Below are 23,467 nucleotides of genomic sequence, written 5' to 3'. Positions count from 1 at the left end.
CCAAACGAGTCCGCTTGACCAGGTTGGACACTCAAACACATCTGCAAATCACAGGCTTGAATGGACATAATCAGCTCCCTGCTCGGAACGCTCTACGTCAAAGCAAGGGATCTCATAGGCACCGTCATGCCTCTCAGGACAACAAATCGAGCAGGAAGGGGTATCATCGCTTGTGGGCCAACAAGTCCATATCAACCCTGGATCCGTACCTCGATTGGCGATGGCTTTATCGGCATTCGCGGCTGGCCATCTCGAGGAGGCATGATCGCACTCGACGACGCTACTGCCGTCGATTTCGAATTCCTGGACATGAACCCACTGGACCCGCCTCTCAGGCGTGATACGAACCAAACGAGCGAGGACGAGTTCTGCCAACAACTCCTACTTCTTGGAGCAAAGTGGTATGATAGTGAGGAACGATACCAACATGTGGGCCAAGTCCAATTCGCGGTCGAGAACGTGCTTGGAAAACATGAAAATGGAGAAGGCTCAACTCCGCCAACAGCACGGGAAAGTCGTTGGATCTGTGTAGGCTGGCCCAGTACTGGTGGATTATGGGTGGCCGAGTTCGATATGACATGGGCCTTTGATTTCGATGAAGAAGATCTGCCACCAAGTGAACTAGCGCTTGCTAGAGTCCGTCTAGCAAGAACGATGGACGAAAGATGTCATTTGCTCAAGACTCTCTATGGCGCAACCTTCTATGAGAAGCTCGAGGATTATCAGGGTCGGGGCTTCTTGAGGGCTTGGGAATGGAAGCGAGGGGGAGAGGTGGGCGATCTTCTGATGCCGGAGGAGACAAGGGAACGCTGGTTCGAATCCAAGGGATCGAGACGCCGTCGTGAGGAGAAGCTTGATGTTTAAACAATGCTGCCCAAGCGTGCACCGCACGCGGCAAGACTGGTAGTATGGCAGCGTGTTATGACCAATCACAATAAAGCCGCGCTAGTGGATGTACGTTGCTGAACATTTCTCATACGTATCCCAAACGTTTCGGACATTTCTGCAAGTGCTCGGTGAACAGGGTGGTGTGAATGAAAGGCAGCAATGCGATCTATCCAATCAAAATGAAGCGGCGCTAGTTGATGTACATTGCCAAACGTTTCCGAAACGTATGAGGAACGTTCTGAACATTGTAATGCTGCTCGAGGAGTCAGTCGACATAGATCAAGACAAGACCAGACCAACCAATCGTAGTCAAGCGACGCTAGTAGATGTACGTTGTCAAATGTTTCTAAAACGTTTCCGAAACGCATCGAACATCGCAACACTGCTCGAAGGCAGGTGTAGGTCCAAACGAGTAAATACAGGAGCACTTTCCGGTCCAAATCGAACTACTCAACTCAAGCTCGCAAAGTATATATACATGAACAGGATTGCCCTAGCCATAAGGTGCAATGCTGAACGATCTAGACCGCCGCTCCCAATGTCTTCGTCAACTCCCCGTCCTCAATATACACTCCCGAGAACTGCCAGCTCTCCCTCGCAAGACTCGGTCCATCAGCCCCAGGCAACCTCAAAACACCCAGATGCCAATCTGCTCCATCAGAGAAAGTGTTCGCCGCAACAGGACTCTTGATCAACTCCAACGCCCCTTCTCCCGTAGAGTGATAGAAAGCAACAGTCTTAGCATCAAAGTCGATCCCATAAGCAACATTGTGCCAGACGCCGGGCTCGAGAGTTGCATTCCACTGAGTCTGTCCATCAACGAGCCAGCGGAGAAGGTTTCCTGAGCCATTGTTCTCCCTATACTTGAGTTCAGTAAAATGACTCTCGAAGAAACAGAGCTGGTGTTCTTCGTTTTTGGTTGGAGGATTCGTTTCGGAGTGGGTGATGGAAAAGTGATAGAAGACTTTGCCTTTGTTGATGGGGGCTTTAGTTGATGGAATGAGTTCGGTTCGCATCATGTTCTGGCCGTTCCAGCTTGAGGTTTCATCAATGGAGATTATGATACCTTGTTCGGAGGATGTGTCGGCTGGGTTTTTGGCGTTTGGGCACAGAGTGATGTAGTCGGAGACATTTTCAGAACCGTGGATGTAGTATTGGTAGGGTCCGACCTGTTTGGACCAGGACCAGGACTCTAGAAATGAGGCATCGGTGTAGTTGTTCAGGCGGCCGTCCCAGAGGATGGTGGCAGATGTTGTTGAGGCGAGAGCAAGCAAGACCCTGAGGGAAGACATGATGAATGAGTGAAGTTAGGCTTGTGTAACGAGTGTAGGTCCTGTGCGAAGGCAGTGGGCAGTCGGCGAAGAATATCTAATATACCTTAGCATGCTTGAGCGTGTCGCCGAATGCTTGAGATGCCAAGGTTTACCTATATTGCACTCTCTGACGGAAGATTCAGCTTTATTATGAGGCAACCTACGTTGATGCCGTGTGGCACAAGTAGATTGTCGAGTGTTTTGGTGGTGCTTCGGATAAATTGCTACCGAGACATCGGTACTGACCTCGTACTCGCTAAGCGTGTCCTGGGCGTACTTTGAGATTTCGGTCAAGTCAGTTGTCGACTATTTTAATGGCGTGGAACAGTAGGTAAAATATATTGGAGCAATGTTATCTGGTAGAGCTGAAGTCCTTTACACTTGCTCCATACTCGAAATTTATGCTTGTGCTCGCGCCCGCTCGATTTTTGACAGATGACGAAGGACTGGCTCTGCGTGCATAGCCGCCGTGTCAGCACTAGTATAATTTCTCAGTATTGCATCACTCTAAATGTTACTATTGATCGCTAATGCAACCTCAATGTCACTTACAAAGTACTGTAACCTTCTCGAAATTCCGTGGCCAGGGACGACCATCGCGGCAGCCTCCACAGTCCGCTCAATCTCTTCCTCGTTCGCTTTGGGCGTGGCATAATTTCTCATCGTTGCATACAGTCTCACACTCGCCTATCTATACATTCCTCTATACTGTGCTGCTAGAAACCAGATCAAAATCGGACTGATGGAACTCACGACGGGATGCCGAGAATCGCGAGTGCCGTGTATCGCATCGGCGGCTCTCCTTCTTCGTAGTGCAAACGATCACACTCCCAGGTGATGTTGTTGTACGCGTTCATGACGCAGCCGACCGTGTTGAAGATGAAGAACAGCAAGAAGACCAGCCAATACGGCGTGTCTTTGAAGCTGTCACGTCGCACATATGCTTGGATGAAAGTCGGAAGACATATAGTCGCTGTCACCTGAGAATTGTCAACACCAGCGAAGTACGATGAGACGGGGAATGACTTACAATCATGAGACGCTGAAGTCTTACCGCGAGGTACAGATACTGCTTCCTGTCTTTCAGATTCGCCTCATCTCTGGTCCAACTAGCCCTCTGCACCATGAGCGTTGCGGTTTGCAACCACGCGGTTCCCCACAGCACAAGCCAGATTGTCGCACATGCAATGAAGGATTTCGCTTCGGTTCTTCGGTAACTGCCCAGCACAGCGGATGCTATGCAGAAACACCAGGAAGGTATCGTGAAGCAGTAGAAGAGGACGGATTCTTGTTTTCGGCCCAGTCCCCAGTGCCGGATGGGTTCAAAGTATTTGTGAGCAGCGTGCTCTTCCGCCGTCTCGCCAGGCGCAGGCCCGTATTCATCGGGGTGGTCTCGATGAAACATTTGTGCTTGTTCAACTGTGGTCATATTGGGCAGAGCAGGCAGGACCTGAAGTCCTGGGAGGTAGTGGCCGGTTCCAAGGATATGGTCTCCGGAATGCGCGCTAGATAAGTGTTCGCAGTAGTTCTTGCTGGTACAGTTGGCGTTCTTTCAGTCCGTACAGGCGGCCAGCCGCTGTCTTTGCGTGTTTTCCGCTTGGAAGTAAGTAGTTGGATGCGCGCAGGAAGTTGTGTCCGCTGATGTTATGCTGACCCAGCACGGCTGGGGCGCGCGTAATGAGCGATCAGCCGAACGCCGAAAGCGCGCTAGTGTTCTTTCGTGCAGCGAGTGCAGGGATTCCAATGTCCCGCAGCTTTAAAGTTGAATGATGAACATGGGCAGCAAGCAGCGTGAAGGAGGATGTAGAACTCTCACGGACATGCTGTCGAGGCAGGAGCTTCACCATGGGCCAGTCCTCCAGCCAGATCGCGCAACAATCACAACAAATTGTAATCGCAAGAACGCCCACGCCAGAACTCAGCGACGTTGATCGAGAAGCAGCACGCGGGCAGCCGAACGAGAGCAACGTGATGGAAAGCCTATCCGACCACGACCACACCACCACGATACACTGGAGTCCCATCAATGTGCCGCGGCCGAACACAGCAGACGCGCCGCCTCTGTCGCAAACTATTCCGTCATCCCACCCTACCTCCTCAGCCCGAGCGAAAGTTCCCAAGAAGCGGGTCAGCCAAAGCTCGCAGCGTCGCCTTTTAAGCCCTCGCGTTATTAAAGTGGTACCATCGGTGGAAGGTAGCGACGAGGAGGTGCAGTCGCAGCAGAAGAGACGCAAGGCTCTCCCAAAGGCAGCGAGAAGCGAGGAAGACGCCGCGCCAGCACGCTCTGGACAAGTGAAGGCAGATCGGCGCTTCAGTCCACTTCGCCAAACCAAACCGCGCACAACCGCGCGCCGAAGTCCCACACCGTATCATTCGCCAGCACCACCACCACCGCAAGTCGTCATTCCTTCGCGTGAGATATTGGAAGCCACGCAGGCGCAGGCGCTGCTCAATCACGTCGAGGAGTTGCAAGGGCAGTTGTCGAGGGCGCAGAGCCAGCTACAATCTCCCGCTAAAGACAAGCGTTCACGAATTGGCGCAGACGCTTTGAGCGCAACAGGAAAGAGCGTGCTAGCAGAGCTGCAGAATAACAATCAGGGAAACGATTGGTTTTCCAAGATCGACGAAGCTGTTGCTGAAGTGGAAGCGGCACAAAGCAGATCGGCAGACGCGGATCAGGTGCAATTGGCTGTAGGCCAGACCAGTGAAGCAGAAGAGAGAGGTGTAGCCCCAGATCAGGCGGAGGGACCTGCTTCAACGGGTTCCACAGTACCATCAACCACTGCAGACCTTGCGCAGGGAGGTCCAATTGTTAGTGAGATGAAGGCTTCCCCCGAAGAACTAGAGGACGACCAAGGCACGCCGGGAACAGAAATCGAGGAGGCTGAGGAAAGTGAAGAAGAACTCGGAGACGACAGTATGGGCGACGACGCAGGCGAAGAACAAGGCTGGCCCGAGCCTACCGAGGATCAAGTGACAGAGTATATGCGGCAGCGCAAGCTCACTGCCGATGACCTGGAGACCGAGGAGCCCATTGCGAACCCGCAAGGCGAATGGGAGACGCGCGAGAACAAGCGCAGAGCAGCTCGTAATGCGTTACGCGAATACATTGTCGAATGCAGCTTGGAACGTGAGCTCTACAAGGGACTGGCAAAGTATGTTACCAACGAGGAGGGTGAAACGTCTGTTGTGTACGCTGCCCGCGGTGAGAAGTTTCCAATCGCAAAACGCACGAAGTCAGAGAAAAGAGAGGCCAGGGCCAAAAAAGAAGGCATGAAGAGCACTAAGCACTTCTTACACGAGTCAATTGCCCAGCGTGATCTAGAGCTACGCATGATGGCAGAACACAGGGCTGCCAACAGTGCAGTGCCCCAACGCGATGAGCATGTGTCCGTGACTGCTAAAGCAGTCCCAACTGCACAATCGGCGGATTCGGGTGAGGGATCTTTGGGGCAACAAGAACACTCTGAAGACCCAATGGAGGTTCAAGCCGAAGACGAAGAGCAGGATCGACCGGAGACCCAAGAAGACGATCAAGACCAGCCCGAAGATTCTGTATCTCTCCAAGAGGACGACAACGATGCGGAAGCTCAAAGTGTTGTAGACGCGGCTCAAGAGGACGTCGCGGAAACAGAGAATGGTGAGCCTGAGGCTGAAGAAATAGAGGTCAACAAAGCAGCACTCGGGCAGAAGGCGGACGAGGTGCAGGCGACAGTGATGCACGCTGATGCCCCAAAGCACACTGAAGCTGGAGCGCAGGCTGACTACGACGCGACAGCCCCTGATGCGGTCGATAAGTCTCGGAAGACAACAAGGAGCAAGAGCAAGAAAGCAGCAACCAGTGCCGAAGAGCCACCTTCTACCATCGTCGACCCGTCCGCCGCAGCGAAATCTCCAGATCCGGTGGTGAGGAAACAGCGGAAAGTGGCAAGACCACCACGCGTACGCGTCAATCCTGCACTAGCCGTCCCTGCCGTGATCCCCACGCCTCCAACATCTGACCAAGGCGGCCAGCTCCTGAACACTGCAACGCAAACATCGAATGTCGATGAATGGCTTGCCGGTCAAAGTCAAGAACCTCCTGTTCCGCCTGAGGAACTTGAGCAAGCTGCGCCTGGAGCCAAGACTTCTCGGAAGCGGAAGCGAAATTCTGGGGAAGCAGACTTCGAGGTGCCACCAAACGAGGTCGCAACTGAAGACTCCGATTCGATGGGCACCGCCAGCAGCGCCGCGGCACAAGAAGCAACGCGTAGCAAAAACAAGCGACGACGTGAGCATGAGGTTATGGCGTCAGAATCGAAACCCAAGAAGCGGAAGTCAAATGGCGACGGACTCGAAAAGCCGGCCAAACCCAAACGCCGAGTGACAATGAGTGGCCCCTTTACTCAGGAAGAGAAGGAGCTCGCAGACAAGGTCTTCGAAAGCGCCATGCAGAAGGAAGGTCTCAGCGAAGCTCAGCTCATGGCACAAGTGCAGAACTGGAAGACTTGCGGCTGCTTCAAGAGTGACATGTTCGCCGCCTTCTCTGATCGCTCAGTTGAGTCCGTTCGCAAGTTTTGTCAGCGTCGTTATCACGGGCAACAGCGCGGTCCTTGGACCCCAGAGGACGACGAAGCACTTCGATCCGCTTATGCGAGGTACCCACTCAAGTGGACAGCCATCAGTGACCTTGTGGGCAGAACTGCGCAGGACTGCAAAGATCGCTGGAGGAACCATTTCGAATCTGCACACAAGGTCTTGGGTCCTTGGACCATTGAGGAAGAAGAGCAACTTTTGGCCGCCGTTGAAGAATGCATCGACGTGATCAAGAAAGAGCAGCGAGACGATCGTGCGCTTCTCCGAGATCGCGAACGTCTGGAAGCTTTGATCAATTGGAAAGTGGTTTCCGATAAGCTCGAAGGCAAGCGCACCACGAAGCGGTGTCGTGAGAAATATTTCAAGTTGCGGGCTTCACAGGCAAAGGCCAAGAACAACGATGTCTCATGGAGCACTACACAACGAGCCCGCGACGATGACAATCCCTCGAAAGTCGCTCAAGCCAAGCGTGCGCTTAACGAGTTCGAAATTGGCGACTACTACGACGTGTTCGTTGAGATCCACTCTTCCTTTGATGATCCCCATCAGCACTTCCGCGACGAGAAGAACGTGGTCTGGTCTATCGTGTCCTCCAAGAATATGCACAGCCGCTTCAGTTTATTCTCATACGCCAGCCCCTTGCGCAGAGTGGCTCTCGAGCATGCGATAGAAAATTGGCCAATCAACAGCGCAAAAATCAAGCGGAGGCTCGAGAAAGTGGACACTATACCCGCCAAAGCCTTGGTGCTGGCGAGATGGGTTGAGAAGAACAACGCAGGAAAGCTCGACGCCATAACCCGTACCTTTAGGACGGAGTTAATCGGTAAGACGAAAGAGGAGATTGACGTTATCAGGAAGGCTCGCAAGAAGAAGTTTGGGCAGGGGCCTCGGAAGAACAACGGCAAATCAAGAGACTATGTTAGCGAGTCGGAAGGCGAAGACGACATGGAGGATGTTGCACCGCCCATGTCGATGCATATGAGTGGAGCTCGCATACCTGCTGAAGTTCTGGATGACGGAGACGATACCCATGAAAGCGACGACGATGCTCAGGATGATCATCGGGCCCAGGAGGCCGGACACAGTGCCTCGGAGGAAGACGAAGATCCTTCAGAAGTCACGCAGCAGGTGCCTGACACCCAGTTCGAAGAGACCGGGTTCGTCACAAGCGACGCAGAGAGCTTGAAGGGCAGCCCCAACATGGCACCCTCAGCTTTTATGGACAAGCTCAAATCCAGTGGCGGCAGCAGCAAGCGCAGATCCATCGGCTACGGCAAGAGAGACAGAGTGAAGGCGGACAAGCGTCGAAGCAAAGCACACTGAAGCATGATGTACTTTTGCGATCAATCACGAATATTGCCGACCTCGCGCTGAATCATGAATGCGCGTGGGTTCATCACGCTAAGATGGCCATCCTTTCGCCTATCGCTCGCCACCTTTGCGGAGCCAGTACTAACGCGAACATTGTACGGTATTGCTGTATACATATTCGTAATTCAACTTCGAACGTGCCACAGGCGCCATGTGCGATTGACCTGTCTATGTGATTGTCACGATCTTGGGTGCCTACGGCTAATCTGTACTCTGGGTGTCGGGAGAGCTGACTGTAGAGCAGGATATTACCACTGCAGCTGTCTGCACAATCGTTGCTGCTGGTGTGACGTCCCTGGCCTTTATCCTTGCAAGAGCACGATCGGTCCGCCCAGGATGAAGCGCGACGACTCCACTTTCCGGTGATCCGCCTCAGAGCCCCTTCGAGGGTCCGTCGCAAATCATTTCAGATGCATTGCGTACACTGATTAGGGTTGAAGAGCTGGACCTCGGAAGCCTTCGAGCAACTCCGTGCGTGGTTGATTTTTGGCGAGGCGGACAATTCTCCAACATACTGTAGAGAACCTCGTCCGCAGATCCGGAGGCTAACGCACCTAAGCGAAGATTGAAAGCTCTGACTTGTTGTTGAGGATAGTGAGCTGAGGCCGGCCTTCAGCATCTCATTTCACGTCTATCAGAGAACATCGGACAGCACGGCAACCCGAGCATGCAGCAGCCGACAGACTGCATGTAGTCGTCTCCGACTCCTTGGTCTCCAAATCCGTGACGCCGCTGAGATGGGAACAAGCCACTGGCGAAGCAAGCAACATGTGTACGACCAGCAGAGGATGCCATCCAACGAACCGGCACCCTTCCTTGACACCTGAACACCGTTACTCTTGACAGCATCATGCATGCAGCGCACTACTTCCACTCCCACCCGATGTGGTAGATGCAATCGACCCAGTGCCGAAGCGTCGGTACCCCAGACGTGAACTGATCGTTTGTGTGCTGACGAGTTCATTCGACGAATTGGAATCCGTGGCGTGATCTGGCTTCGCTTGATCAGGCGCTTTGCATCCGGAACAAATGACGATACCACTCATCAAACAGAACACCTGACGGTACACGACAACGACTCGAATATCGAAGACGAACGATTGCTCGAGGCACGCGCGGTTCGAATGCCAATATGACCAGTCAGAAGCCTCAACATGGTGGAGCTGAAGATTCGTACGCCAGGGTGCAGAACGCACCCCTGTAAACACCCACGACTGCTCACGAGATCTTGTGCTCCGTGAAGAAAAGAGCGATTACCCTGCACGGCCAGATCGATCTTTAGCTCCAAACTTCCGCAATCCCCCTTCTGCACGCTGCATACTAATACCCGCCACACTGGAGCACGTTGACGGGCGCACCCAGCGTGCCGACTCGCCACATGGGTGTGTAGATCTTCACCGTCTCCGCTCACATGGTTCTGTGCTGCACGTTGTGGCAGATCTGGTAGAGTGAGCCTGTCGAAATCCCACGCAGGCCCGCTGCGTCTTTTACATGATGCAGGACGCCGGTGTTCAGGATCTCGTAGATTGCTTGAGTGATGATTCTGGAATTCGATGACACGCATTCGATGGCGGAAGAGTATATCTGTGCGCATCGTCTGCTGCTTTGTGGCACGAGTTGTTGTCTTTGCGCTGAGCAGGTCTTATATTGTTATTGCTTACTCGTCGACTTAATGAGGCTTGAAGAGTGAGCAAGTCCTTCGATCGACGCCTTCGACTGACTTTTGTACTTGTCTCTACACTTCGTGAGCTCGATCGTCACTCGATATGGTCGCTGAAATAACTCTCTCTGGGGGCGGCTTCAAAGACATTGACCTCGAAGAGATTTCCAAATGGCCTGCTGCTAACTATGTAAGCAATTTCATCCTTCACACTCTTCCGGGACAGACACTAACCATTGTTCTGATACTCTAGATCAATCCTGTGCGACGAACATGGATGCCTGCTTTCCTGCTAGTATGGCAAATAGCAGTGACGATCATGCTATCGGGGAGGTTCTACCTAAGAGCAAGGAAATTGGCTGGAACATTTGGCCTCGACGATGTGCTCGTCTTCCTCGGATACGTAAGTATACGAGATGGTCAAGATACAACAGATCTTTCTAATCCGCCACTAGTTATTCGCCATTGGCATGACTGTGGCGACTTGGATACTCACAACAGAATATGGTCTCGATAGACATGCTTGGGACAACAAGATCGATTGGGCGGTCCCTGCAGCTTTGGTATGTTACTGGACAATGCCCATGACTATGGTGCGCAATGCTGACCGGACTTCAGACTGGCTGGATAGCTCAAGTCCTCTTCGTAGCAGCGACCGTTTGCACCAAACTCTCGATCCTCCTGTTCCACCGCCGCATGATAAAAGAGACGCTCGACCGCCGATGGGTTTGGACACTCCGAGCCGCTTTCATCTTCACGTGCTGCTATGGCGTTGGCGTCCTCCTCGCCTACATCTTAGCATGCCGGCCCACGGACGCGATCTGGAATGCTTTCAGCCCTACCTACAAAAAGGAATATACCTGCATCGCAACGACAAAAGTCGCCGTCTGGGCCGGCGTTCTCAGCGTCATCAGCGATCTCATCGCAGTCGCTGTACCCTGCCTACTACTCAACCACTACAACCTCGCCATCTCCTTCCGCCAAAAGATCGTCTTGAACTTGACATTCGCACTCGGATTAGTCGCCACTGGAGCGGGAGTCGCTCGGACATATTATCTCTGGAAAATCCGAACAACAATGGACTCAACTTGGGTCGGACACACTTTCTTCGCATGGTCGATAGTCGAATGTCAATTGGCTATCATGTGCGCTTGCGCACCCTCTCTCCGAGCTTTCTTCCGAAGATACGTCCGCGATACCTTAAAGAGGTCTTTTGGGAGCGGAGTTTCGCACTATGCAACTGGGACAGGAGAGTCCTTTCATAAAAATTCTCAGGCTTTGACTGAGGATCATAATGGACGGGTATATCAAGAGTTGAGACCGCTGGAATCTGGCGTACATGGTGTGCAATATCCTCCGCCTGTTATACTGGACGAGAGTGCGTATGAGCGCAGAGTCTCAAGAAGGCCAGGGACAGACGATATGATGCGATACGATGCGGTGATGAGATCCCGGTCTCCTTCGCCGGTTGTCACGACGCCGGATGAGTTTGAATGCTATGCGAATGAGCGGTTGAGCAGACAAGGGCAGATTATGCGAGACAGACAGTCTCGAACGGAGTCAATAGTGGTCAGGATGGACGTTAATAATGACGGTGATGAGATCAGCAAGGACAACGGTAACAGGAGCGAAAGTGGGCGACAGTACGCGGCAGCGAAACGATGACATGATTGAATGCAATGAAACAAAAAAGAAATGGTTCAAACGTCGAGGAATGAAAGATTCCCGCTTCATCTCGTGCATTCATTTCTTCTCTATCACGTACCAAGCCATTTCCACGCCAGAGTCTATGATTCATCTTTCGTCCCTGGCATTGATCTATCGCATGTTGCGCATAGCTGCAGATGAGGACAAATGCCGTTGCTTGCCGACCGGAACGGCGGACAATCGCCTCGGCCACGTTGACGCTGTGTCACACAAGAAGATTTTGCTTCGATCCTTTCCCATCTCGCGTGAAGAAGAGGCGTCGAGCCACGCGTAGCAAACGCAAGCCATCCTCCCAGACCCATTCTTCATGCCAACCACGCCCACTCCCTCATCGTGCGTCTCTTTTCTAGAAAACCTTGTTCATAGCCACATGCGCCAACTCCACGCCCAAAAACGTCGCCGCATTCGCAGGCACCGCTCTCGCCATGGCAGGACCCAATCCAGGGAAGAAAGCCTTCACACCACCTTTCCCATAAATCTCCTTCACGCACGCCGTAATCGTCTGCGCCTTATCCGCACTCTGTAACTTCGACTTGATCGTATCAACAGGGAACACAGCCGTCCACATGGCCACACCCGCCGCTCCACCGGCAGCCATAATAGCCGTCAAACTCATCTGCCCAGGCTTACCCGTAACCGGATCCTTGGGCGTCAAATTCCTCTTCAAAATCTCATACGTCGCGAAATATGCTGCTGAACCTGGTCCATCGCGTGCGAGAGTCATGACGCTACCGCGGTAGACTGAGCGAATTCCACCTTCTTTGTATAATTGTCTGACGACGTCTCCGCCGCCGCTGTAGCGCGGTTTCTCGCCTGGTTTGAGCTCTTTTTGACCTTGGATTTGGAGGATGATTTTTACGCGTTCGAAGGGCGCGGTGATGGCTGTCATGGGGATGGCGGAGAAGAAACCTGCGGCGCAGACTTGGCCGACGGAGTATTGGCCGTTTTCAACTGTGGAGAAGCGGTCGACGAGTTGTTTGCCTACGCCGTAGGCCCAGAAGTTTACGGCGACTGTGGTGGGGAGCAAAAGTTAGGATATGTTGCTTTCAGTTGTCGTGTGGGTTGGTAGAAGATGAGGAGTGAAACTTACACATGGGTGTTACACCTACGAGTGGTGCAGAGACACCGGCGTAGAGTCCTCGTACGGGACCTTCTCGTGCAATTGTCTTTCGTACCACGTCCATTGCTCCATTGTAGACGCCCTTCTCAGCTGTTTGTAACCGCACCTTGACCAAGTCGAAGGGGTGTCCAACAACAACTGCACAGACTCCTCCCACGCCTCCTGCTATCAGATCCCGCAAGCTCTGGTATGCACGTTTCCCTGTCTCCTCTGCAATCTCTTTGAGCTCCTCCTTCGATGTGGGAACTGCCTGTTTGGCATCTTGGAGTGTTTGTTGTGCCGTGTCCTTGATCTGATCGGCGGATGGTATTCTTTGCTTCAACTCGGCAGCTTTATCCTTTGCAGACTCCTTGACATTGTCTGCCGTGGAAGAAGTCATACTGGGCTACGCCAGCGAAGTGTCCGGTATCGGGATGCCGCTAACAGGTCGTCTGCTCGGTGGTGTGTAGCTGTGGAAGTGGTAGAAGGAACAATGGCACCAACAACGCTGAGCAGGATCTGAACCTACGCACTCGCTTATCAAAGAGGAGGCAGAACGCGCACTCAAGATATTTCTACTTGGTTCGTAGCTAGGCACACGTCGCTGTTGCTAGCCGGATAGCGTGCATTTGCTTGGGAGCTCAACTTTGTGCCGAGGTCAACAAGGTTCACACGTTCCTGAATCGCGACAAAGCCCGTTTCGCCGTGCCGCCGAGACTCGTCCGACTGCTCTTGCTACTTTATGCATGACCTATTCTTCACTTCGGTCCATATGACCGGCTCACATGGGCAAAGTGAGCTTGAATGCAGTAACTCAGCTAGACGAGGTTATGCTTTTCACATGCCCTTCCGCTCTCTGACGTACGCTTGGCAGAGAGCTACGAAGAGCTCGAGCCGGTCTCCGGCACCTTTCATAGACGGCTAGGCATGTGATGGAAGTGGAGCGCCTACAGCCGGATCTCTGCCACGGCACACTCAAGCATAAAATTCATGTTGGATTCGATATGATAATTGCTAACGGTCAGGTCATTTTGAAGACCATCAACGAGCTACCGAAGCTTGTGTTCACAAGGTCTTGGTATGGGCTAGACATCGATATATTTACATGCAGCCCGCTTATTTTGACAATGTCTTCTCATATCCATTACGTCTTTCTTTGTGAACAGCCTGCTCCTGTCCTATTAGCCCTCGAGCTCGTGTTCAGGCCGTGCTGTAGTCTGTATCTCCTCTCCAAGCTCATCAGTTGGAGTCTGGCCCGGTACCAGGACGTGTTTGGCCTTCGATCCTCTGTATCTTGCTTGGTATTCCGTAATATCACTCGGGTCTGAAACCTCGAGGCCTGTTCTTCGCGCAGACACCGCAGGCCTGTTAATAGCGAGGCTGCATCCTCGCAATCGGTCTCTGGCAGCCCGGAGCTATCGCAGTACCAGTCTGCATTTCGCTCGGCCTGTAGATCGAGAATATATCCGAGTCACGTCTCAACCCGCACGTCCATTGACATGAGTCGCCTCCACCTTGCGTCAATGAAGTCCTCTTCCCACGAAAGTATCCCATCTGGGCCCACCAAGTTCCTCTCTCGCGCGGCGCTGCAGAACCAACTTCTGCGCGGCCTGCCTCAACATCGTGCTCGGTGGTGCATACGTGTCGATATTCTTGTCGTACGGCCGGCTCAGATACTCCTCCGTCACCTCTTCCATCATCGTCAAGCTTGCTCCGCCTGGCACGGTGCGCTCTTCTCCGGTCTTGGGATCCGTCCACAGCCCACGATCCCAAGAGTCCAGTGGCATATTTTCCAGACCGTGCGAGACATTCAAGCGCTTGTACCAAGTATGCTCGCCTTGAGCGTACTCGCGCATATGCTGATGTTGGCGTTCACCTTCCGTGTACTTGATCAGTAAATTCTGTAAGACTGCTCGCTTCTCCATGAAATCATTGACGACTTTCATGCGGCCGAACCAAGAAGGCCAATTGGTAGCGAAGCCGTCTCGTGCTTGGTTTGGTCGTCCTGTGCCGACACTGAGCATGAGCGCTGGCTGCTTGGCTTTGCCCTCATACAACGCGTGGAATTCGCTCAATGCTGCTGCACTGGGATTGTTTTCTCGGATGCCGCCGTCTTTGAAGTGGACTTCGCGCTCGACACCAATGTCGTCGACTATAGCTTTGACCATTTGGAAGTAGAATGGTGCGGCGGATGTGGCGCGGGTCACTTGCCATATGGGTATCGCATCCGCTCCTTCGTTGTATCGAGTAATCCAGTTCGGTGTAGACTCTCCGTAGAATTGGGGATACGATCGCAGGAGGTAAGCTTCATTGATGTTTTCGTTGTGGGTGGCTGCTAGGCAGCATGATTGGCAGACGCGAGGCTTATCAACATCGAATGGGACAGGCTTGCCCATAGCATCGACTGAATTTTGCTCCCAAGGATGAATATCATTTCCGTCGCAATTCTCGTGCTCATGGCAACGACTACTCACGATATCTCTCACTGCCTGCTCAAGCGGCTCATGGTGATATTTAGTCCTCAGAGGTATCGAGCTGCGTTTCGTGCCGAAAAGGTCGTTTCCCACTTTGCGATATAGCTCGAGGGCTTCAGTCACTGACATGCGTAGTCGGCCGAGGATAGTCGCGATCAAGCCCCCGGTCGATGTTCCATACATGAAGTCGAAGTAGTGACATGGGAGAAGTTCTTCCTCGGAGATGGCTTTTTTCGCTGACAGGTCACTGGTGAGCTCGTCTTGGGCTATTGCTGTCGCAGCTCTTTGTGGCGCGCTCTTGCTCTCGGGGAGATCAATATCGACGCCATGAGATTGTGCTGTTTGATACGAATCTTTGCTTGACTGGTCGTGCGAGCCCCGTCGCCCTCGTGCGGCTCCCGACTGCGCTTGTTCGAGGTCGTTCGTTTCGCGAAAGGATGTCGGGCTGTCGGTGCGCATTTCTGTTGGACTGTCTGTCCGTATCTTTACTGTCGAGTGTCCATCGTAGTACTGTTCCCATATCCAAATCTCGTGCTGCAGATATCGTCAGTATCTCTTTCTGTTAAATTATTGTCCACTTGATGTGCAGATGCGCACGGGCACCTGTGAGGGGATGGTCACTCACCATCAATGCCTTGAGGATAAGCAAGCTGCTGTATCCGCGTATGCCACCCCCATCGCACGTTAATATACAAGGGTCCCACGGATCCCCGACACCTCGTGCCCATACCCTCCCTGCCTTTTCTGAGTCTCCCGTCTCTTCTCTCCTCGGGACACTCGGTGCTCGCGACGAGCCTCTCGTTTGCGACCCATTTCCACCTGCAGCCGCCACCGACAGTGATGATGTACTGTGATCCATAGCGGGCGTAGACCGCAGGAAGTCCCACGGCTTCAACGGTATAGCATCCACTTTGTCGACGCCACTATGGGCAATGGACCTCTGTCGACAGCTGCGCTTCTATTCCAATGGGCTGGGAAAGCTGACGCGAAGCTGGTATTGAATTGACTAAGCGATGGCTGCCTGGCTCTTTCTAGGTGTATGTGTATCGCTGGGATTCGGTGGTCGAGTGAAGGGCGGTGGGCTGTGCTACTTGCGAGCGCGGTGGGTTTTGAATATGTTAGCTGGGAGAACGATCGTGTCGAAAGTGACGCGCAGTAGTTTGGCACACAGGTCCGATGGGAAAGTCACATGAAAGTCGAGGTCTCGGAATGTAGGAGGTGCCGGGTGCTTCTTTCAAATAAGGCCGCCCTTCTTGATTCTTCTGGTCTTGTGATCTGGCTTCTGCACTGTGGGTGTGAGTGAAGTCGTAGCAGTCTGGGATTGCAAATGCTACGCTAGGACGCTATGCAAGACACGAGCGATTTATTGAGACTTTCCTACAGAGGACAAGTCGAGCAAACATGCGCGAGCGAGGACAGAGGTCCCCACAGGCACACTCACCTTCAGCCTCGTGACGGCTCCATGGGAGATCTTCCACGACCCGCGCCGTAGGATTCGTTCTATTCTCCGCGCGGTATAGCGGGTGTGGCTCAGGCAGAAAGGGCTGCTGCATGCAGTACAGTAACCCGCATCTGCAGCATGGCGGTCCAAAGCGAATGCGATTCTCCCAAGCGAGCGGGCGCCCGTTTCACAGTGCACTGTCGGTGCGACCAGAATGCGGCAGGCGGGCTGTGCCTGATCCTCCTGATCCTCCGAGCACAAAGGTGTGAGCATTCTTAGCAATGTCGGTGACTCAGGCCTGACTGCCGATCGCGGTCAGAGGCACAAATCGCATCGTCGTCGCGTTACTCGGGTACTTCGGACAGTAGGCCATGGGGTGCAATCAGAAGAGGGTGTCGCGTAGCACAAAATCATGTGTGAGAAGCGATCGGAAGGTCGTGTGGCGCAGCATTCGCTCGGTGGCCTGTGCTGTTGCCAAGTTCAAATGACGAAGGCGCGTTCCTCCCCGAACACGACACATCAGGTGCGCACGGCAGCGACGTCCGGCCAGTCTCGATCATCAACGCACACCGGCCGTACCTTGCTGCTGGCCTGACTCTTCGCCTGACGCCGAAAAGCGAGTCGCTACATAGCGCAAGAGGCGCACGCCCGTTTTCTCGATTCTACCACCACTTTCGCAATCTGTCTCAGGCAGTCGGTCTGTTGGCCACAAGACGCCCAGCAAACAACACAAAGACTCTCCTAAACTCGTAGCCTTCGGGTCTTCTTTCGTGACTCACTCTCTCAACTCGTGCCTGGAGGCCGCCAGTAAACAGGTCACGCACACCATCATGGCGACGCAAATAGACACCGGCGCAACGAGAAACGCGACAGGATTGACAGATTCAACGCATAGCAGCACTTCCACTAGTGCCTCCCGATACGACCTGGACGAGGAAGACACGAGTCCGATCTTGCTGTACAAGTATCGCGGCGGACTGCAAACCTCGTCGCAAAAGGACCTGTGTGCTTGGTTAGACAGTAAGTAGTGTTCGAACAGCAGCTCTTCACATTCTAACACTTCCCTACAGAAGATGAGAACTTCCGCGTCACAAAGAAGGAAATTCCTCGATTATCGTCATACGTCGAAGTGAAGCGTCACGATCTCTTCCTGCCGAACGAGCAGGTCGAATACCGCAACACGCCAAACTACGATTCAAATCTCGCCTCAGTCAAAATACCTGCGATGGCGTATTGGAGTCGCCTGATATTGGGAGGGTACGACAACCTTTATATTGTCTCACCTGAGACGTCACCAAATTCGAGCATCGCAGACGATGACAGTCGGAGACCAAGTCCTTCGACAACTTGGGGACAAGACAGCTTGGAGGATGCGCGTGTTGGTGCACAGGATCACGCGGCGGTGCAATAACCGCTTGCAGGAGGGTTGTCCTTGATGAGCGCATGACTTGATGAATAGCATATTCTATGACAATAGCTGATATGAACGAGCACGTAATCCTTCATGGCTGCGCGAGTGATCGTGCAGGTTAAGGTCTCAGCTGTCTTTTGAAGAGAGATGGTGGCTGTGAGGCAAACACATGTTTCTGTACCAGCATGGGATCGGTACCTATCGGCTGGGGATGTGCCGAAGCGATACTGATAACAGAGTGCTGCTACGATCGAGTGAAGCAGAAGAATTGCGTACTTTAATCCTTCTCGGTTTGCGTGTTGACAAGGGATAGCAACACTTTCGATGCCTCGCAATCTTCTCGCATCACATTAGAGCACACACTGTTCGTCTTACGAACCACGATGGCGTGATAGCTCGAACGCATATCGCCGAGGTTACGACGAGAAGACTTAATCACATGGATCTCAGCAAGCTCAAGTTCAACATCTTCTAAGCACAGCAGAAAAGTGGAAGAAGTTATCATGAAGCAACTATCCGCGTCCGAGCGCGCCGACATCATAGGTCCATACCATGCCCCAGAAGGCCTCTATGAATATACCAAGACACTGCCATTCCTCGGAACTGTCAAAAGCAACGCCACAAAACTAACTGCAGGGCAATGGTCAGAAATACTACTAACATATGAAGTCGGAGCTTCTGGTTTGGCAGATGGTGCATGGATCAAGGCGACCTTCAAGTTCTACTCTGTAAGTTTGATCACTCGTCATCTCATCGAGTCAAAAGAGTCTTCAGACATCCGGGAGGTATCTCATGCTAAATATCAACAGGACTGGGCCCTCTTCCAAACCTCAGACCGCACAAAACCAAACTTCATCTCAGCAGAATATGTCCCACGAGCCCTCCACCCAAACCAAACTCCAGCAACAGTCCAATCCCTCAACATCCGCTTCGACCAAAAAGGCCACGAACGCCCATTCCAAAAAGCCATCATTGTCGACATTGTCGATGGCTACCTCAACCCCGGAGACAAGATCCTCATTCGCTTAGGCGACAGACGATTTGGAGGTAAAGGAACCCGAGTTCAGACTTTTGTTGAAAGTCAATTCAAGTGGAGATTTTATATCGATCCTGTGGGGACTTCGAGGTTTGCGCCTATTCGGCCGGATCTTGAGTGGGAAATTGCTGCGGGAGAGCCGAGCAAGTTGGTGGTTGTGAGTTCGAGATTGGTGAGGCCGGGGGTGGGGTTTAAGGTGCATGTGCATGTGGAGGATGTTTGGGGGAATGTGACGAGGGATGTGGAGGGGATGAAGTTTGAGTTGGTTGTGAGAGATGGGAAGGATGTTGTGTTGAGGCGGAGTGCGAACGTGCCGGATGCTGGATGGAGTAATGTCATTTTTGAGGATCTCACGTTGCCTCGTGATGGACGATACACTATTGAAGCGGAAGCACGGGGAAGTAACGGAGAGGTTCTACTGACGAGTAGAACGCCCATAACTGCTTCTCAGTCACTGAACGTACCTAGGATCCTCTTTGGTGACCTCCATGTCCACTCGGATGACACAGTAGGCACAGAAGATTCGACCTACAACTTCACTTACGGCCGGGACATCGCTGGCCTTGACGTTCTTGGCTACACTGCCAACGACTTCCAAATCACCAAGCAAAAATGGGATTCGACACTAGCATTGATCAAGACACTCAACAAGCACGGCTCATTTGTACTCTTCCCTGGCACTGAATGGTGCGGCAACTCAGCTGCTGGCGGCGATCACAACGTCGTCTTCCTCGCGGAGCCCGACGCCCATCCGCCACAGTTCCCATTTGACAAGCATGGAAACGTAGCCCGTTCATTCGAATGGTCTGAGGATGGGCCTGCGGACGTTGTTCCTGGAGCATGGCCGCTCGACGAGGTCTACGCGACATATGCGGCTGATAGCGAAGACCACCTTTTGATCCCTCATGTAGGAGGACGACGCTGTAATCTGGCCTGGCATCATCCGAAACTGGAGCGACTTGTCGAGATCGGAAGCGCTTGGGGACATTTCGAATGGTTATTACAAGATGCTGTACGAAGAGGCTGGAAGCTTGGAGTTTGTGCCAACTCGGATGAGCATCGAGGAAGATGTGGTGGAGGTGTACCTGGTACTGCGGTGTTTGGTACTAAAGGTGGTTTGACGGGTATTCTGGCCTCTTCTTTGGATCGACAGTCCACTGCGAATGCTCTGCGTGCGAGGCATACTTTCGCTACTACGGGGCCGCGGTTGGTGGGGCTTGTAACTACGGATGCGGGACAGGTTCAGGGCGATGAGATTGAGGTTTCTGGAAAAGTGAAATTACGCTACGAGTTCTTGGGGATCGAAGGCTTCTCTTCCATCGAGGCGTTTGATGCAACGGGTCAGATCTGGCAGCGTGACCTGTGGCAGGAGTCGGGCAAAGATCGGACCATATTGCGGGTCTCATGGGGAGGTGCGAGACTCTACGATCGCTACCGGGAAGCTGTCTGGGATGGACGAATCGACCTCGATGGCGACGTGACGATCAAAGAAGCGACACCATTTGGTGGCCTGAGATACAATGCTGAAGACGAGATCAAACAGGATGAATCGCAGTCGGTCCTTTTCGCCAGCCGAACCAGCGGTGACACCGACGGAGTGCACATATCCTTCTCGAACAACTTGCCGAACTCTGTCGCGGTCTCTGGTAGCATTGGCGGATATGTCAAAGTTGGTGATGCGCTTGCCGGCAATCCTCACAAGCCACAGCCAACTTTCAGCTTCACGGCCGATGTTGAGGAGCTTCTTCGTCCTGGTGGGAGGCGTATTGAGATTGAAGGAGGAGCTGAGCTCTTCGTCTCTGCTGAGCATGTGCCAGATCTTCAGCTGCCGCTCGAAGTGAGTGGTGACGTTGAGTTTGAGGGCAATGCAGGAGAGGAAAGAGCTGTGTATTTTGTTGCCCGGGAGTGGAGCGGCGACAAGGTGGTCACGAGCCCTGTCTTCGTCCGGTACCGGTACTGGTGATCAATTTCTGCTTGGGAGTCGCAGACACATTGTGATCTAGGCGTGAAGTCGGTACGCGATGCGACGCGTCGCGACTTCCACAACCACCGGTCAGTCGCGAAAGCTGGTGCCTTCCTCGAACGCAAAAGCTCCTTGTCACGGTCCTCCGCAACATATGCCACCCCGCGAGCTACCGTTGGGACTCTCATCTGACACTTCACCTGCCACGTTGGCGACAAAGAGCACTTTCAGACCATCTACACGTTACAGCTTTTCCAGCTTGCGCAGAACGTCAAGATGTCGTTCTCAGATGAAGTCGACGAGGTCACTAAGTCCATCCTAGGATTTGCACAGGCGGCCGTCAGAAAGCAATTCCCATACCTGAAGACTGAAGCCCTTGAGAGGGTGATGGAAGACACCACAGCGGACCTCAGGTTGCGCCTTGCCGGACAGTGAGTGGTTCAACAGTATGACGATCTTCTCCAAGATTATAACCATGAATGCAGAGAGCAAGTGATTCGAGCGGCACAAGCACGTACGAGCTTCATGTCGCTGTCTGCAGAGCTGCGCAACACAATTTACGAAATGACACTACGGGTCGAAGATGATGTCGATGTCTCCCAAAAGGCTCTTGTCCGTCGTCACTCAGCATTGCTCTGCGTGAGCCGGCAGATCTACGACGAAGCTCGTACTATCTGGTATGGCATCAACACCTTCAGATTTCACGTTGGTGATCCGCTCTACTGGCCATCCCCATTCTCGGAATTGAAGTGGGACAGGGACTGTCCACAACGCGTCCGTGAGTGGCTGTCAAAAATCGGGTCCAGTGCATGTCTTGTCAAATGCATCTCGCTTGAATTGACCACCAATCGTACTCCGAGGGGTGCCTTGTCGGATATCCTGTGCTGATGGTACTTTAAGGACATCAATGGCTTGACTGTGCGTGAAGCAGTGCTCAAGTCCATTGGTCTGCTTGGTGAAGGGCCGGCTTCCAGTGCATTCACAATGCAATATCTCCCGAAACGTCCGCAGCGGAAAAGCGCACAGCCACCAAAGGAACTGTTTGAAGCTGCAGGCGTGAATGATGATCATTTGTTCTCGGACGGGTTCTTAGATCGACTTCAAAGCAGGGAAGTCTGAGCCCAGCGGTGTGTGTGGAGCTTGGCTCAAATTGAGCATTGAGGAGGCACACATTCCAAGCAGGCGACAATCCCTGCAAGTCACAGTGGCATGAGCTCGAGAAGCGGGCCCAAAGGAGCTGGGTTCAAGAACTTGCCATTGCTGGCGTGACTTTCTTCGAGTAAATGGACTTCTGCAGCTTGGGAGACTTTCATGGAAGACTCTGATAGCAGTAGTTATGCGCCATATTATGGGATATCACTAGCAAAACTACATTGGCCTCTACTTGCACGGTGCATGCTGAATTTACGTTGGATGGAGTGAAGTGAAGTGCTGAAACGGCTCAAAGTGGAGCCGCAATGGACTGTCGCACAAAGCTAACTAGACACCACCTTGATGCAAGCGTTCCTCTCCATCCCGAACTTCGACCTACCATATGTCATTAGCTCATTTTCTTTGATGCAAGACTCGCTGTAGCCTGTGTGTCGCCCTCGAGGGCAGACGCAATCACAATCACAGCCAATTCGCCTCCTCTAACATCTGCAGCCCTCAAAGATGCCTTTCTCCGCCGAAGTGGACGAGCTTGCGAAGAGCGTACGCGATTTCACTGCCATTCAGCTAAGGACAAGGTTTCCATACATGAAGACACAGACGCTCGAGAAGCTCCTCGATGATTGTGGTATGCAATTACAGCTTGGCATATTGCAACAGTACGTGTTTTGGCCTCACCAAATTCTACACCTACTGAAGGCGCGTCACAGACAGACGGAGATGCGCGAGACTCTGGAAGGTGGTGGTTTCATGTCGTTGCCTCCAGAGTTGCGAAACACGATCTACGAGATGGCACTCTACAGAGCAGACGACGAGCCCGTCATCATAGACAAGGCGATCAGATCCCGAGGTCAGGCAGCACTGCTCTGCGCGAGTCGGACGGTCCACCAGGAGACGAGATCGATGCTATGCGGCGCCAACACATTCAAGTACAACATCAGCATCTATGGTCCTCCAGAATTTGGATATCGGTCGCACAGATGGTCCACGCACCTGAAAGCCCGATCAAGGGATCTGGTCGAATGGTTGCACTCCATTGGCTCAAACGTGGCACTGATCAAGAGCATTGTACTCGAGCTCTGGGCAGACAGACCTGCTCGCGAGGTTTTAGCGGTCATCTTGGGCAGTGCTTTTGGTCTCAGGTTGGCCGGACCGACCACCCATCAGGCGGTCCTCAAAACATTGGGGTTGCATGGTGTGGGTGTTGCAGACGAAATCTTCAGGATCAAGATTGTGACTTCATTGCACTGGCAAGGACAACGAGAATCCGTGGACTTCTACGAAGCCGCAGGCATAGGAGGAGACGAGCTCTTCTCCAGCAAGCTATTGACCAGACTGGCGTCGTCCTGACAATTGAGCTGGCAGTAGGGTAAGCGGTAA

The 23,467-nt window shown here is 52.9% G+C and overlaps 11 protein-coding genes across 11 annotated transcripts; 7 read left to right on the top strand and 4 right to left on the bottom strand.

Moving 5' to 3' along the window:
- Nucleotides 1-60: 60 nt before the first annotated feature.
- CKM354_001179100 (uncharacterized protein) lies at nucleotides 61-864 on the top strand (the record flags this gene model as incomplete). Its single annotated transcript, XM_044807293.1, has 1 exon — nucleotides 61-864. One exon carries the CDS (start codon nucleotides 61-63, stop codon nucleotides 862-864), a length of 804 nt encoding a protein of 267 aa, XP_044663228.1.
- A 545-nt stretch (nucleotides 865-1,409) lies between these two features.
- Nucleotides 1,410-2,180, bottom strand: CKM354_001179000 (uncharacterized protein; the record flags this gene model as incomplete). Its single annotated transcript, XM_044807292.1, has 1 exon — nucleotides 1,410-2,180. One exon carries the CDS (start codon nucleotides 2,178-2,180, stop codon nucleotides 1,410-1,412), a length of 771 nt encoding a protein of 256 aa, XP_044663227.1.
- A 770-nt stretch (nucleotides 2,181-2,950) lies between these two features.
- On the bottom strand, nucleotides 2,951-3,630 carry CKM354_001178900 (uncharacterized protein; the record flags this gene model as incomplete). Its single annotated transcript, XM_044807291.1, has 2 exons — nucleotides 2,951-3,181; nucleotides 3,232-3,630. 2 exons carry the CDS (start codon nucleotides 3,628-3,630, stop codon nucleotides 2,951-2,953), a joined length of 630 nt encoding a protein of 209 aa, XP_044663226.1.
- Nucleotides 3,631-4,046: 416 nt separating this feature from the next.
- CKM354_001178800 (uncharacterized protein) lies at nucleotides 4,047-8,099 on the top strand (the record flags this gene model as incomplete). The annotated part of the gene is made up of 1 exon (XM_044807290.1): nucleotides 4,047-8,099. The coding sequence occupies one exon, from the start codon at nucleotides 4,047-4,049 to the stop codon at nucleotides 8,097-8,099; it is 4,053 nt and encodes a 1,350-aa protein (XP_044663225.1).
- A 1,814-nt stretch (nucleotides 8,100-9,913) lies between these two features.
- Nucleotides 9,914-11,472, top strand: CKM354_001178700 (uncharacterized protein; the record flags this gene model as incomplete). Its single annotated transcript, XM_044807289.1, has 4 exons — nucleotides 9,914-9,997; nucleotides 10,061-10,210; nucleotides 10,263-10,370; nucleotides 10,426-11,472. The coding sequence occupies 4 exons, from the start codon at nucleotides 9,914-9,916 to the stop codon at nucleotides 11,470-11,472; spliced, it is 1,389 nt and encodes a 462-aa protein (XP_044663224.1).
- A 388-nt stretch (nucleotides 11,473-11,860) lies between these two features.
- Nucleotides 11,861-13,013, bottom strand: CKM354_001178600 (uncharacterized protein; the record flags this gene model as incomplete). The annotated part of the gene is made up of 2 exons (XM_044807288.1): nucleotides 11,861-12,525; nucleotides 12,605-13,013. The coding sequence occupies 2 exons, from the start codon at nucleotides 13,011-13,013 to the stop codon at nucleotides 11,861-11,863; spliced, it is 1,074 nt and encodes a 357-aa protein (XP_044663223.1).
- A 1,078-nt stretch (nucleotides 13,014-14,091) lies between these two features.
- On the bottom strand, nucleotides 14,092-15,946 carry CKM354_001178500 (uncharacterized protein; the record flags this gene model as incomplete). The annotated part of the gene is made up of 4 exons (XM_044807287.1): nucleotides 14,092-14,127; nucleotides 14,178-14,199; nucleotides 14,255-15,621; nucleotides 15,713-15,946. 4 exons carry the CDS (start codon nucleotides 15,944-15,946, stop codon nucleotides 14,092-14,094), a joined length of 1,659 nt encoding a protein of 552 aa, XP_044663222.1.
- Nucleotides 15,947-17,358: 1,412 nt separating this feature from the next.
- CKM354_001178400 (uncharacterized protein) lies at nucleotides 17,359-17,939 on the top strand (the record flags this gene model as incomplete). The annotated part of the gene is made up of 2 exons (XM_044807286.1): nucleotides 17,359-17,548; nucleotides 17,599-17,939. The coding sequence occupies 2 exons, from the start codon at nucleotides 17,359-17,361 to the stop codon at nucleotides 17,937-17,939; spliced, it is 531 nt and encodes a 176-aa protein (XP_044663221.1).
- Nucleotides 17,940-18,442: 503 nt separating this feature from the next.
- CKM354_001178300 (uncharacterized protein) lies at nucleotides 18,443-20,938 on the top strand (the record flags this gene model as incomplete). Its single annotated transcript, XM_044807285.1, has 2 exons — nucleotides 18,443-18,667; nucleotides 18,749-20,938. 2 exons carry the CDS (start codon nucleotides 18,443-18,445, stop codon nucleotides 20,936-20,938), a joined length of 2,415 nt encoding a protein of 804 aa, XP_044663220.1.
- A 276-nt stretch (nucleotides 20,939-21,214) lies between these two features.
- Nucleotides 21,215-21,826, top strand: CKM354_001178200 (uncharacterized protein; the record flags this gene model as incomplete). The annotated part of the gene is made up of 2 exons (XM_044807284.1): nucleotides 21,215-21,369; nucleotides 21,424-21,826. 2 exons carry the CDS (start codon nucleotides 21,215-21,217, stop codon nucleotides 21,824-21,826), a joined length of 558 nt encoding a protein of 185 aa, XP_044663219.1.
- Nucleotides 21,827-22,591: 765 nt separating this feature from the next.
- CKM354_001178100 (uncharacterized protein) lies at nucleotides 22,592-23,437 on the top strand (the record flags this gene model as incomplete). Its single annotated transcript, XM_044807283.1, has 2 exons — nucleotides 22,592-22,746; nucleotides 22,798-23,437. The coding sequence occupies 2 exons, from the start codon at nucleotides 22,592-22,594 to the stop codon at nucleotides 23,435-23,437; spliced, it is 795 nt and encodes a 264-aa protein (XP_044663218.1).
- Nucleotides 23,438-23,467: the final 30 nt, after the last annotated feature.

This window comes from Cercospora kikuchii (assembly GCF_019650295.1).
Source record: "Cercospora kikuchii DNA, contig_00008, whole genome shotgun sequence".
Lineage (NCBI taxonomy): Eukaryota > Fungi > Ascomycota > Dothideomycetes > Mycosphaerellales > Mycosphaerellaceae > Cercospora > Cercospora kikuchii.
This window is presented reverse-complemented; position numbering and strand designations above follow the sequence as displayed.